Genomic DNA, 15,000 nt, shown 5'->3' on the forward strand with positions numbered 1-15,000 from the left:
GGAGTGAGGAGGGGTGGCAGAGGGTAAAGGAGGGAGGAGGGGTGACAGAGGGTAAAGGAGGGAGGAGGGGTGGCAGAGGGTAAAGCGTGTGTCGATGGATGAGTAGGATTAAGATGTCACCTTTTAAACCCCAGTGTCTGTCGTGTGTTCGTGTGTGCATGCCATCCACACATGTATGTGTGTCGTGTGTGTGCGGCGTGGCTGAATGAAACACATAGCGACTCGTTTGTTGCGTTTGCGTGTACACTTTCCGCTAATCTGGCCCTTAAAGACATCTGTCACCAGCGATCACTGTTGTTTTGTCATGCTTCATAGCAGCAACAGCAGTGTACACACACAACAGGCCCAAGGTCTGACATTTATATCATCTCATGTTTGCTATATTGAATCTGACACAAATAGTATCATTACAGCTCCACTCTGGGAATTACATTTGCAGGTAGAGGTGTTGAGATAGAGAGCGAGAGAGAGGGGAGACATTTCCTACCATTCTGTTCCTCTCAGCGCTACACTGGCCTCTGTATGAAACCAGAGTACCATGTTTTCCCTTCAGACATTCAAGGAAAATAAATGGATTCAATGCAAATCTTCACACACTCATTTTCTATATTGTATTACAAACGGGAGTTTAAGACACTGGAGATTGAGGGGGAGTGAGGCTGTGTGTGTTGGATGGTGTGTTTCAAAGGCTTGTCAGTGTGTGTGTTGGATGGAATGAGGAAGGAGGGTTATCGCAGTTGGCAGTTTTGACAAACTTGTTTGACCACCTCTTGACAAGTTTGCACTGATGTGTGTGTGTGTGTGTGTGTGTGTGTGTGTGTGTGTGTGTGTGTGTGTGTGTGTGTGTGTGTGTGTGTGTGTGTGTGTGTGTGTGTGTGTGTGTGTGTGTGTGTGTGTGTGTGTGTGTGTTCATGTATGGGCAGTCGTGTGTATGCTTTGTATGTCATGTCTATACATTAGGAAGAGGCGGGGTTAGTTGTAGGCCATGGGAGGTATAGTCTTCACCTACACAATGCATGTTATGCCACAACACACACAGTGCAATACACCTGTACATAGTCATGGCTGGGTAGCTACTACATCCGTACCTCAGCCACGGCTCTCACTCTCTCTGAGTGTGATACGGTACGGGAATATTTATGTTGATCTCTTTGCGCAAAGAAACTCATCTCATCTATCTCTCTGTCTTTCTTTCGTAGCACCCGTACCCTTCTGAAGAACAGAAAAAGCAGCTAGCCCAAGACACAGGCCTGACCATCTTACAAGTAAACAACTGGTGAGTCAAGTCTTCAGTCCTCCTATCTCTGCCACCAGCATCGCTCTGCCTTTCATTTTCAAAAGCCTTCGTCTCCCTCTTCCCACCCGCCAGCCGAGATGGCTAAGACTCCTAAAGTGTGAAAACCGTTTATGTACAGTCCCCCCTCCTACCACACCTCATCTCACACACACACACACACACACCGAACACACACACGTCTTTGTGGCATCCCTGGACGCCAGGTATCAGGATGTTGTGGCTTTATCAGCAAAGTGTTTAGCACGAAGTCACCAGTCTCTGCTGTTTATATACATGTATTCACTTGGATATGGTTGAAGCAAAAAGGAGAGATCACATGCCCCCCCTCACCTTACCTCCCCTTCATCTACTACCAGTACCACCACCACCGCCACACAAGCAAAACCCACCAGCCGCCCCCTCCCCTTTTTACACATGCTATATGGTGGATTAAGGTTTTCGGTGGCCTGGCCAGCAGTCTCTTTGTAGATGGCTTAGCACATAACTGGGGGTGGTGGATTAAATAAAATGATCACAGAAGCAGAAATGATACAGGAATTACGTATCAAAATACTAGCCCAGGTTTTATCTACGGCTTCATTTTGTTCAGCACATTCTCGGGGTGATGTTCAGATTAATTGAACTGACAGCTTCCTTTCAGAATTCCGGGAAGGTATTTGCACGGATTTCAGGTCTTACACAAACTTAATTACATGGAACCCCATTTTATCATTCTAATTCCATGTAGCGAGGGTTCTATTTACAAATGAGAAGTCCCTGCCTTTTATTCGCAGCTTTCCTTAATATATTTATCAAAGCGGGTTCATTTACAAAGTGCTCTATCTGTTGGGTGCAGGCGGGCCGACGTTAACCAAGCTTTTAGGTTTATCACACTCGCAGCCTGACAAGACACCCGAGGGTCAATTGATTTTTTGGTTCCTTGATTCATTTTTTTTCTAATTTATCCGGGATCACAATGAGAAACATGCCTGGAGAATTAGCTCGGTTTGTCTGCCTTATCTGTCAGGCCATTTTGTTCCTTCTCTCTCTCTCTCTCTCTCTCTCTCTCTCTCTCTCTCTCTCTCTCTCTCTCCCTTTTTTAGCAGAGGGAAGTCAAGCTACTTAAATTGGCCACAGGAACCACTGTTATCAGACTTTAATGCCCCCTACAGTGTGGATAGCATTTCAATTACACCAGTAACCAAAGATTAGCCCCCGCTTGCCTGTTTCATGCCTCGCCGTGCTGCTGTTTCGGGACGCCACGCACCTTACCTACAGGAGCAGAAAATTGAGTTGCCTTGCCTGTGTCATGGTGATTAATGCAGAAATAGTCTACTAACCTGAGAGGAATGATAGAGAGAGAGAGAGAGAGAGAGAGAGAGAGAGAGAGAGAGAGAGAGAGAGAGAGAGAGAGAGAGAGAGACTGAGGAGAGAGAATAGGAGCGAGAGAGGAATTGCGACAGAGACAGAGAGAGAGATAGAATCAGAGAAAAATGCAGCCGATCTGTATATAAACCGTCTGTCTGAACATGTGTCTCGGCGGGATGCATCGTCTCCAGCCCAGTCTCCCAGCCAGAGCCAGCCCAGTCTCCCAGCCAGAGCCAGCCCAGTCTCCCAGCCAGAGCCAGCCCAGTCTCCCAGCCAGAGCCAGCCCAGACACACCATGAGCCAGAACCCATGGCCTTAGTTTCACTTATACATTAGCGCTAGCTAACAAAAACACACCAGGAATCAGTTTTCACAAATAAAGTCATTAGAGAGGCTTATAGTGGCTTCTGGTGGCATGCCTCTGGTGTCTCTGGTGGCGTGGTGGGATAGAGGGGGGCAGGGACAGCCGTTGGGAGCCAGCACCGTGTTATTTGTTGTTTAACGGTGCAGGAAAGATGAACCATAGACAGGATGAAATTAGATTATTTTTTTATAACCAGGCATGGCGGTGTGGTGAGGTAGAATTAAATGGTCCTTTGTTTGGGACCCGGCCCCTCTCTCTTTGGTCTGCTGTCGTCTCCTCCCGGGTCCAGGGCCCTGAGAGATGGGCCATCCCTTCACCCAGGATATGATAGAGGATATTTCGGCCTTATGAAATTCCTGGCTGGCCGAGGGAGTGCATTGTGTGCTGCTTTCCTTTGATTTGGGGCGCTGCCGGGTTATTGGCCCGCGACAGAGAGATAGACGGAGGGAGGGAAAAGAGAGAGCGGGAGAGAGAGCGGGAGAGAGAGCGAGAGAGAGCGAGAGGGAGAGAGAGCGAGAGCGACGGCCACCGTCTTCAGTTTCCAGCTCTCCCCCTTGGGGGAGGATGTCCTGAATCACGGCTTTGTCCACCGGCACAATCGCGGCCCGAGGAGGGCACAAGGGTGCTCTGTGTAGTGTCAACGGACGGTGCATCTCCCTCTCTCTCCCTTTCACCCTGCCAAGCCCTCCACCAACCTCCCCCCAGCACACTTACCTGCCCCTCACCTCAACTGTATTAAGGACTATTTCAGCTGTGGAGTATTCCTTTGGTTATTTTCCAAGTCCCTTAACTAGAAAGACTAGGCCTTACAACATATTAGCCTTGAAAGCTATAGGCTAAAAGCTATATGCTGAGTGCTAGCGGGAAGCTAATAAGTGTCACTGTAAGCTGTTAGCCTACAACCTCACCTGTTGTCTTATACAGCCCACACCCCATTAGCCAAGTGTTGTTAATATGGAACAAACAGTGCAGGTTAAAGTACACTTTATCACTGCACTGATTTGCAACGGAGGAGGAGGAGGCAGGGTAAGTTGTTCCTCAAACACTGGCCTTGTGTGTGTTAATAGTTCGAGTGACACTGCACCCTCTGTGTGTGTAGAGTAGACACTGTGTGTACAGTGTGGTGGGGGACATAAGTTCACCATTAGTTAGCGTCTTGTTTGCTCTGCTTACAGTGTGGAGATTAGCGTCACCCTAACAGTATTGGGGAGTGGTCGGAAAACATTGAAACATTTGTTTGAGATGAAAAGGAGGGTGACGGTTGTGACTAGAGGTTCCACCTAGCAGAGGAGGTGAATCAGCAGGCCTTCCTTGGCTCAGGTAGAGATGCCTTGGAACAGCGTGGGGACTGGAGGCAAGGATCCAGAATGTAGAATCCAGCTGCAGTTGTCATTGTGAGCAGAATGCAGCAGCTCTGTGTTATTCTATCAGTCTGGGCTAAATGGGGCCTGACCGGATCCTTTCATGTCTCAGCATCAGGCCCAGCACGACATGCCCCCGCTCACTACCATCAACACACCATTCATTATTTACTCCTACACACACACACACACACACACACACACACACACACACACACACACACACACACACACACACACACACACACACACACACACACACACACACACACACACACACAGGGTTATTACGCAGCCCTGAGAGATGAGTCCGATGACAGACGACTGAGGAGAGCAACAGCGCCTAAAAAAAGGAAGGAAATCGTCCCCTCATTATTCCCTCATCTCACAGGCAGGCAGGCAGGCAGTTGGCCATTTCCATGGCACAGAGAGAGAGCGAGAGAGAGCGAGAGAGAGAGAGCGAGAGAGAGAGAGAGAGAGAGAGAGAGAGAGAGAGAGAGCGAGAGAGAGAGAGCGAGAGAGAGAGACAGAGAGAGAGAGACAGAGAGAGAGACAGAAAGACAGAGACAGCGAGAGACAGACAGACAGACAGACAGACAGACAGACAGACAGACAGATAAAGTGAGAGAGAGAGGGAGAGAGAGAGTGAGTGAGAGAAAGAGAGAGAGAGGGAGAGAGAGAGAGCGAGAGGCTCTGAGGCCATAATGACTGAGTGTCATAGCACTGGAGCACTAATAACAATAAAGAGGGCACTGAGCCACACTCTATTGTTACCTATCCACCTCCTCACTGGGGCTCGGCGCTAGGGAAAACACACACAGAGGGGGAGGCTCTAATTAGCGGCAGAAAGGAATACAATGAGTGAGTTATTAAGACACAGGGGCGACCTTTGGCCTCTGTCAGAACACAGGTCACATGATAAGGGGATGGATATCCACCAGACCATGGCGCCAAGTACCCATTGATGCCAACGTGGGAGATAGTCAGGCTAGACGGGATCCATAGACAGTAGAGGGAGAGGCACAGCTGAGGTGATAGAGGGGGGACTCAGGGGTCTGTCTGCACCCCTCGAAAGTCCAAATTCCATTTTTAAGTAAAATCACCTCATCTACTACTTGTGATGTCACAGTTTGGACTGTGCCTCACTGTTTATTTTGTCCATCCAGCCAGAATCAGTAAAGTTTCTCTATTTGTTCTCCCATACTGCTCGCTGTAGATCAGCCTGCCATAGTTAGTGTGTTAGCTAGCATATAGCCTGACTGCAGTGGAATTCCCTTCTCAGCATGCTATCCCTCCCTCCCTCCCTTTCCCCCTCCCTCCCTCCCCCTTACCTCCCTCCCTCCCTCCCCTCCCTTCCCCCTCCCTCCCTCCCCCTCTTCCCCCTCCCTCCCTCCACCCCCCTCCCCCTCCCTCCCTCCCCCTCCCTTCCCCCTCCCTCCCTCCCCCTCCCTCCCTCCACCCCCTCCCTCCCCCTTCCCTCCCTCCCCCTCCCTCCCCTCCCTTCCCCCTCCCTCCCTCCCCCTCTTCCCCCTCCCTCCATCCCCCTCCCTCCCTCCGCCCTTGAGAAAGCCCAGGTGAGACACTTAGAAACAGTGCTTTTTATGATTTGTAGGATTTTTTTATGACCCTCCGACTTGGCATGAGGAGCTGTCATGAAATGCTAAATAATAACTAATATTTTCCAAATGTAATCTGAAATTGGCCCAACCTCGTTTTGTGTTTTTATATCTTCTCACTCATCTAAGCATTTTGGGGTTTTACACAGAGGCATTTGAGTTCCTTTCCACCCTCCCTCCCTCTCTCCCTCTCTCCCTCCCTCCCTCCCTCTCTCCCTCTCTCCCGCTCTGTTTGTCCCCTGGACTTGTAAATATACTGCAGAAGGTTGTAGCAGCCGGGTGGAAGTATATATCTTTCTATCTACAATGGCAAGAAAAAGTATGTGAACCCTTTGGAAATACCTGGATTTCTGCATAAATTGGTCATAAAATGTGATCTGATCTTCATCTAGGTCACACCAATAGACAAACACAGTCTGCTTAAACCAATAACACACAAACAATTCTACGTTTTCATGTCTTTATTGAACACACCGTGTAAACATTCACAGTGCAGGGTGGGAAAAGTATGTGAACCCTTGGATTTAATAACTGGCTGACCCTACTTTGGCAGCAATAACCTCCACCAAACGTTTTCTGTAGTTGCGGATCAGACCTGCACGATGGTCAGGAGGAATGTTGGACCATCCCTCTTTACAAAACTGTTTCAGTTCAGCAATATTCTTGGGATGTCTGGTGTGAACTGCTCTCTCGAGGTCATGCCACAGCATCTCAATCGGGTTGAGGGCAGGACTCTGACTGGGCCACTCCAGAAGGTGTATTCTCTTCTGTTGAAGCCATTCTGTTGTAGATTTACTTCTGTGTTTTGGGTCGTTGTCCTGTTGCATCACCCAACTTCATTTGAGCTTTAATTGGCGGACAATAGCCTAACATTCTCCTGCAAAATGTCTTGATAAACTTGGGAATTCATTTTATGTTGATAATAGCAAGCTGTCCAGGCCCTGAGGCAGCAAAGCAGCCCCAAACTATGATGCTCCTCCACCATTCTTTAGTGGTTGGGATGAGGTTTTGATGTTGGTGTGCTATGCCTTTTTTTCAGCACACATAGTGTTGTGTGTTCCTTCCAAACAATTCAACTGTAGCTTCATCTGTCTACAGAATATTTTGCCAGTAGCGCTGTGGAACATCCAGGTGCACTTTTGCAAACTTCAGACGTGCAACAATGTTTTTGTTTGGACAGCAGTGGCTTCTTCCGTGGTGTCCTCCCATGAACACCATTCTTGTTTAGTGTTTTACGTATCGTAGACTCGTCAACAGAGATGTTAGCATGTTCCAGAGATTTCTGTAAGTCTTTAGCTGACACTCTAGGATTCTTCTTAACCTCATTGAGCATTCTGCGCTGTGCTCTTGCAGTCATCTTTGCAGGATGGACACTCCTAGGGAGAGTAGCAACAGTGCTGAACTTTCTCAATTTATAGACAATTTGTCTTACCGTGGACTGATGAACATCAAGGCTTTTAGAGATACTTTTGTAACCCTTTCCAGCTTTATGCAAGTCAAGAATTATTAATGTTAGGTCTTCTGAGATCTCTTTTATTCAAGGCATGGTTCACATCACATTTTGTGAGTGTTTTTTATAGGGCAAGGCAGTTCTAACCAACATCTCCAATCTCAGCTCATTGATTGGACTCCAGGTTAGCTGACTCCTGACTCCAATTAGCTTTTGGAGAAGTCATTAGCCTAGGTGTTCACATACTGTTTCCAACCTACACTGTGAATGTTTAAATTATGTATTCAATATAGACAAGTAAAATACAATAATGTGTGTTATTAGTTTAAGCACACTATGTTTGTCTATTGTTGTGACTTAGATGAAGGTCAGATCAAACTTGATAACCAATTTATACTGGAATCCAGGTAATTCCAAAGGGTTCACACACTTTTTCTTGCCACTGTGTGTTTGTGTGTGTGTGTGTGTGTGTGTGTGTGTGTGCTTGCCGGGCGCTGCCAACACGGGCACCATGATCCCTCTCATTTAGGGACCACTAATTGGCAGTTAATTAGCAGAATTGACTCTGTTGTCACATCCCAAGTGCCTCACTCTCACCAACAACCCCCCCCCCCCCACACACACACACACACATTTTCCATGTTTGGAGGAGAAAAACACATGTTTGATTATTGCCAGAACAGAATCCCTCTGTGTTGGGCTGCAGTTTTATTTGGTTCATCGTTTCGCTATAAGTGTGACTGGATGAGAGACTAATGTCTAGCTCAGTCACACACACACGCACACACACACACATACATCCATTTACTGGTTCTCACACTGATATATTAGCGTAACATGCATACAGTAAGTGCTGTCACAGCTGATGAATGTGTGTGGCAGTGTGTCTGCCCATGTGTGTAATGGGTGGCAGTGCCAGCCATGATGGTTGGCTGAGATTAACAAGACCCTGTCCACCTGTCTGGGCATGAAGGGCCACATTGGGTCATAGGCTGGCACAGTGCGCCCACCACGCCATGGTCATGGGGCGAGAGAGGTACCCACCTCCGTGTGAGAGGGGAGTTCTGAAAAACAGTTGGCTCCTTAAGAAAAGCTGGCACACTCAGATGATCATAGAAAATGAAGACCTTTTTTAGTTGTTTTCCCGTAACCAAGTCAAGCCTTTCCAGAGTTGGGGTCAACATGCTCCAAGAAGCCAGACAAGACAGGAGGGAGGGTGAGAGAGAGAGAGAGAGAGAGAGGGCAAGAGAGAGAGAGGGCATGAGAGAGAGAGGGTAAGAGATAGGGCGAGAGAGAGAGAGAGGGCGAGAGAGAGAGAGGGCGAGAGAGAGGGCGAGCGAGAGAGGGCGAGCAAGAGAGAGGGCGAGAGAGAGAGAGGGCGAGCAAGAGAGAGGGCGAGAGAGAGAGAGAGGGCGAGCGAGAGAGAGGGCGAGCGAGAGAGAGAGGGCGAGAGAGAGAGAGGGCAAGAGAGAGAGAGAAGGCGAGAGAGAGAGAGGGAGGGAGAGAGAGAGAGAGAGAGGGGTGAGGGAGGGAGAGAGAGAGAGAGGGAGGGAGAGAGAGGGAGAGAGAGAGAGAGAGAGAGAGAGAGAGAGAGAGAGAGAGAGAGAGAGAGAGTCATTGTACATCTCATTTTGGCTCTTTTATTCTACAATGGCTTGGTTTTATTGGTGGGTCGTTTAATAACAAGGGCTCTGCGTTTGAAATGAAGTCGAGCTGCATTTGCGTGGGCAAGCCTCCTTTTCATTTTAAGATGGTAATTTCTGTTTGGGGTAAGAGCTGGAAAGAGCAAGCACCAGGGCTGGAGAGAAAGGCTCATACACATAGAGAGTAAAGGAGTGGGAGAGAGAGAATTCAAGGAAAATACAAGGGGAAAAGTAGGTTAATTTATTTCATTTGCAGGTAGAGTTAAAAAAAATAGAGTGCAGAGAGAAAGAAAGAGAAAAAGTGAAGGATGCCGTTTTCATGAATAAGCAGCTGAATGCGCCCGGGCAACCAGTGTAAGCCTGGCAAAATCTCTCAGTGCCTGGGGCCATCTGTGAGCAGAATAGCAATTTTATTACTTTGTCATTAAACCAATTTCACAGCAGTGTTGTTTGTTAATGAGCAGCCGCAAACGAGCGAAGATGTCACATACTAGAATAGCAGCAAGATTTGTGACTCTGCTCTCTTTCTCTTTCTCTCTCTTCCTCATTCTTATTCTCCTTTTTCTTCTCTCTTCCCTTTCTTTATATCTTTCCATCCTCTTCACCTCTCTCCATCTCTCTCCATCCCCCTCTCTCCCTCCCTGTTTGGAGAGGTCCCTGGCCCATAAAAGCAGAAACTGCTTAAAGATAAAATGCAAAGTCTATACAGTCAAGTCTCTATTTATGAGCTTCCACTTGCCTTTAGAGCTCATTGGGGCGAATGGTTTCTCCATGGGCTTTCAGAGACTGCAGCTGGAAGGGCCAGGGATATTGGCCTGTTATGTAGCACTAAAGTCCACCATTTGCTGCCAATGTCAAGCACCAATAGAACAGGCATTGGAATTGATACACTGGGACCAGAATCATCGATGTCATGCATGCAGTATTGCAGAGGGACTAAATGTATTAGAGGTAGCTTTGTTCCTCCTCATCAGACCTTACTAATGAACATAGATTACACTGATGTGGATGTCCCCCTTCCAAGTAATGGCTAAAATAAAGCATCTAGTGATGTCTGGGGGCTAGGGACAACAATGCCGCTCCTCTCTCTCTCTCTCTCTCTCTCTCTCTCTCTCTCTCTCTCTCTCTCTCTCTCTCTCTCTCTCTCTCTCCCTCCCTCTCTCTCTCTCTCTCTCTCTCTCTCTCTCTCTCTCTCTCAGCCGTCACTGTAAACAGGAAAGGTGGCATCCCATCCTGCACATGCTCAGTGCAAGGTGCAATTGAAACATCATTGGTGATAATGGGGGAGATAAATATTTATCTCCCCCATTATCACCAATGATGTTTCAATTGCACCTTGCACTGAGCATGTGCAGGATGGGATGCCACCTTTCCTGTTTACAGTGACGGCTGAGAGAGAGAGAGAGAGAGAGAGAGAGAGAGAGAGAGAGAGAGAGAGGAGGGAGAGGGAGAGAGAGAGAGAGAGATAAATATTCATAAGGCTGGGGGGAAATCCCAGATTATACTGATAGGGGCCTCATTGTGAGCCTGACTCTCTCTCACTAAGCTTGGCTGTGCATAATAGTTCTGACTTAATACCTCCAGCTTTCTCTGATAACTTCATCGAGGAGTGTGTGTGTGTGTGTGTGTGTGTGTGTGTGTGTGTGTGTGTGTGTGTGTGTGTGGGGGGGGGGGGGCAAATGAGGTAAAAGGGAGGGCTGCATCGTTTATTTCTCACCTCTCTCCCAAATTGCAAATTACCAGCTTTTCAGGCCACGTTCCAATTAAAAGTGGATTGTTCTAGCCTTGCTTTGCACTGGAGCCTAGGGGACTCTCCTCCCACGCTGTGCAGCGCTTCACACTTATTCTATTGATACCTCATCCATAACAAGCTGAACCCTGGCAAAGCTTGCTGAATCAAACAAAGGCCTGTATTGATTTATAGGGTCCTCCATGATGGGGTTATTGGCATGGGCCTCGTCTCGCAGCCATAGGGCACCCAGCCATATATAACTACTTCAAAAAGAACACACACAAAACAGGTCAAAATAATATATTAAGGTTGTTGTGGATGTGGTTACAATGGTGTTAGGAAAGGGATAGGGGGGGAAGGGGGAGGGAGGTAGGAAGATTGAAAGAATGATAGGTGGGGTAGGTAGATACAGCATTATGGAAGAGACACCATTCCAGGAGAAAGAGAAAGACTAACAGAGAGAGAGAGGTAGAGAGAGAGAGAGATAGAGAGAGAGAGCGAGAGCAAGAGCAGGCCTGGACAGATAGAGAATACCTGTCTGAGGTTCACTGGATTTAGATGGATCAGGTAAAGAAGGAGCTTCTGTATGTCTCCTGTCCGCTCTGGCTCCCTAACACAATGGCCCCAGGGCCACTCTGTCACACCTGGTCACCTTTACCCTACACACACACACACACACACACACACACACACACACACGCACACGCACACACACGCACACGCACACACACACACACACTGCCCCGACCAGTCCCATGACTCCCTCCAACACACCACTGTAAGCCTGTGGATAACTCTCCCTTCCACATACTGCAACCACAATTGCAGCCATCTCCCCCAACCAGCAGATAAACTAATTATATCAAATATTTTCTGTCAGGTTGGCTGGTCCTCTGGGGCCAGTGCTCACTCTCTCTGCCTGAATCTCTCTCTCTTTCCTCTCTCATTCTCTGTCTATCATTTCATCTCTGTTTTACATGCTCATCTGCAGTGTCAGCAGAACGCCTGCTCCATCTATCTCTTAATCTTACTGTATTCATGATTTCATTCAGGTGCTATAGCGAGGTGCTATAAATAATATCAGGAATAAAGAGGCCATTGATCGGTCACTGACAGAAACCAAAATAGGTTTATATGTGATTCTACTACAAAGTTTGATTGAATTGAGAACGAAAGCCCCATTTCCATTGGCACTTTGTCCATTGTCAACCTGGGTTGGGCTGGCCTTGCGTATCCACTGACTCCAGAAATGAGAAATGATGTCATGTTGCTAGGTAGCCAATATGTGATTCATTCACCCTCACCATGCTGTAACTAACATTACCCCGTACTCCTGCCAGTGCCAACCAGACTCAGAGCCATGTATTTAGCTAGGTAACCAAGCAAACCAGACAACAGGTTTGATATGATGTAGCTAGCTAGCTATCTTTCAATACGACCTAGCCAGCTAAAACTCCTACTAGCTCACGCTAGCTAGGTAGCTTGTTTCAACTCTGATTTGCTAGCTAATGTTAGGTAGCTAGCATTTGAGGGCTGACTGTTCTTATACAAGTTGATTGTGTAGTGCAAACATGAATGAAGGATCCAGCTATGGTGGTCATTTGTGGCATGTCTGACTACTGCAGTACTGCTTGTCCGTGTGTTAGCTAACAGCAGCAAGCCCAGACGAGCTAGCTAAACGTGGTGTCAGCATCCAGCAGTGATCAGCTGGTGGTTGCATAGTAACGGCGTCAACAGCACGAATTTTAATGGAGCTGGCACCAGTTGTGAAACTGGGCTGCACTGGACCGGGTTTCCCTCGACCCGGCTCCAATTTGAGAATTTAAGTGCCAGTAGAAATGGGGCTTAAGTGGCTGTAAGGTTGTATACTCATGGCCTGGTCACATATGGAGACACAATGAGATGTATCCACGGACAGTAGCTTATCTGAGCCTTAAGCCATGAAGAGGAGATATTTGGCAGAAGTCACTGGACACGTCTGACTGATCTACAGTGTCAATGCTGCTGCAAACAAATCTATTTATATTACTAGACTGATGTCTGACTTTTTACCCCTAAACGGTGGTTTCTCAGAGTGTCCATCTGTGTGTTTCTAGTGATTGAGGTTCCAATTAATTATTTAAGAGAGAAGTCAGAGGAGAGCCAGCAGTATTTGACTGATGGCTCTCAAGGCCACTAACACAAAATACTACACACAGACTCATTCTCTCTATGTCGGCCTCACACACACTCTCTACCACACACCACAGACACAATGATGAGGAGATGATGACATCCCAGTGGGCCACCCGTGGGAGAGTGTTTCCTAACACACACACACACACACACACACACACATTTCTCATCCCTGCCAATACTTCTTTAAGAGCGTGAGAGCAGAAGAGTAGAAGCGAAGGTTTCTGGAATTAGGGAACTCAGACAGTCCCCCAGACAGGTTTAGATGTCACTCCTTAATTGCTCAAACTGCTGTGCATTTTCACTGCCCTAAATTCGTGGTTACTAGCAAGGGAGTGTGAGAAAAAAGAGAGGGAGAAAGAATACAATTAAATGGGGGCACCCTTCTACCCTACCACTGGCTCGTTTTCTGTCTGTTCCACATGCATTTGAGAATCAGTGTATGTGTGCACGCTTTCGTGTTTGTGCATGTGTGTGTGTATGTTGCATAAGGAGCAACACACAGGGTTAAAGCCCCTCTTTGCAGGTCCCCCCTTCTAGAAGCAACCTGAGCTGAGAGCCCATTATAGTGTCATAACCCATGGAGGGAGAATAGATGATTGATTCAGATGTAGGATCTTAATTTGATCACTATTTTGTTGCTGAGAATTTGCAACATTTAGTGTATCCGTGGTTTAAAAAGATTTCTAAAGGTAGTAATTTCCACTTTAAAATGTCAGACTTGATTTTCCCTCACGAAAAAGGTATCAACCCCTACAAAAAAATGTCCATTAATTATAATCCACATAATTCACATTTCCTGTTGCTGCAGGATTATTTTCCTGCTGTAGCAAACCGGCTCCAACTAAGATCCTACATCTGAATGAAGCAAAGGAAATAGATTGGCCTTATTTCCTGCCTGGCTGGCGTGCAGCAGACACTTGTGTTGCCTAGACGATGCGGTCAATTGACACTCAATTTTGTTTGAAATCTCATGCATCCATCATGTCATTATCAGTTTCCCCTGGTAATTCAAAAAGCCGCCCCATTTGAAATCTGACAATTGGGGGGGGGGGAGTTGCGGAATCTCTTTCTCTCAATTACTGAGAAGAGAGAGAAAGAAAAAAGAGAAAGGGACAGAATGAAAGGGAGGAGAGAAGAGTGGAAGAATGAGAGAGAGGGGAAAAAGGCCCATATTTGTGTGATAGCGCCCTGCGATTAGAGGTGAGGGCGGTTAGCGTGGAAAACAGCGATTATACCTGAACTCCCCACAGAGACAAACAAAGGGTCCCAGCACGCCGGGAATTGTGGGGAAAAGCAGGGGCGGCTGCATAAAGAATAGGAGCTGGGCGACCTCACGAACACCTACTTATTTTAGGAGGCCGGGCCTAGTGTGTGTGTGTGTGTGTGTGTGTGTGTGTGTGTGTGTGTGTGTGTGTGTGTGTGTGTGTGTGTGTGTGTGTGTGTGTGTGTGTGTGTGTGTGTGTGTGTGTGTGTGTGTGTGTGTGTGTGTGTGTGTGTGTGTGTGTGTGTGTGTGTGTGTGGTGTGTGTGTGGGCCATAGTAATGATAGTGCAGGACTCTCTCTCTCTGTCTATCTCTCTGTGGACTCAATAAAAGGCAGATAATTGAGACGTTTTGTGGAGTCTTCCCCTGGTCGCTGGTCTGGAATTGAATGACAGAGGCCAGTTGACTGGCCCCAGGTGCTTTGAGGGCTCCGACCTGCACAGGGGCTCTTTGGGAAAAAGGAGGCGGGGGAGGTGCACACACACTGAGAGACATCTAGTCTAACCATCTCCTTCTGCAGTATATGTATACTTATCTCTCTGTTCGGATGTGTTCTTTTCATGTGTGTTAGAGGCAGTGTGTGTGTGTGTGTGTGTATTTATATTGCCAGCATGTGTCTGTGCTGGCACTGCATGAAAGTGGAGAGCCCTGGCCAACCCTAAAGGTGAGAGGCTGGCTTTTGAGAAATGAAGAGTTACCTTCCAGCGCTGAAGACCTCTGTCGTGCCGCCCACGCCAGAAAGACTTGACA

The 15,000-nt window shown here is 47.5% G+C and overlaps 1 protein-coding gene across 10 annotated transcripts in view; it reads left to right on the forward strand.

Annotated features, from left to right (window-relative positions):
• The window catches only part of LOC135508051 (homeobox protein Meis2-like), a 117,919-nt gene that overhangs the window by 83,595 nt on the left and 19,324 nt on the right, over positions 1 to 15,000 (forward strand). For all 10 annotated transcript variants that reach the window (XM_064927964.1, XM_064927965.1, XM_064927963.1 and 7 more), the window contains one exon: positions 1,200 to 1,276. In XM_064927964.1, the coding sequence (XP_064784036.1) occupies positions 1,200 to 1,276 (77 nt within the window). The remainder of the gene's footprint in view (positions 1 to 1,199; positions 1,277 to 15,000) is intronic.

This window comes from Oncorhynchus masou, chromosome 21 (assembly GCF_036934945.1).
Source record: "Oncorhynchus masou masou isolate Uvic2021 chromosome 21, UVic_Omas_1.1, whole genome shotgun sequence".
NCBI classification, from domain to species: Eukaryota; Metazoa; Chordata; class Actinopteri; order Salmoniformes; family Salmonidae; genus Oncorhynchus; species Oncorhynchus masou.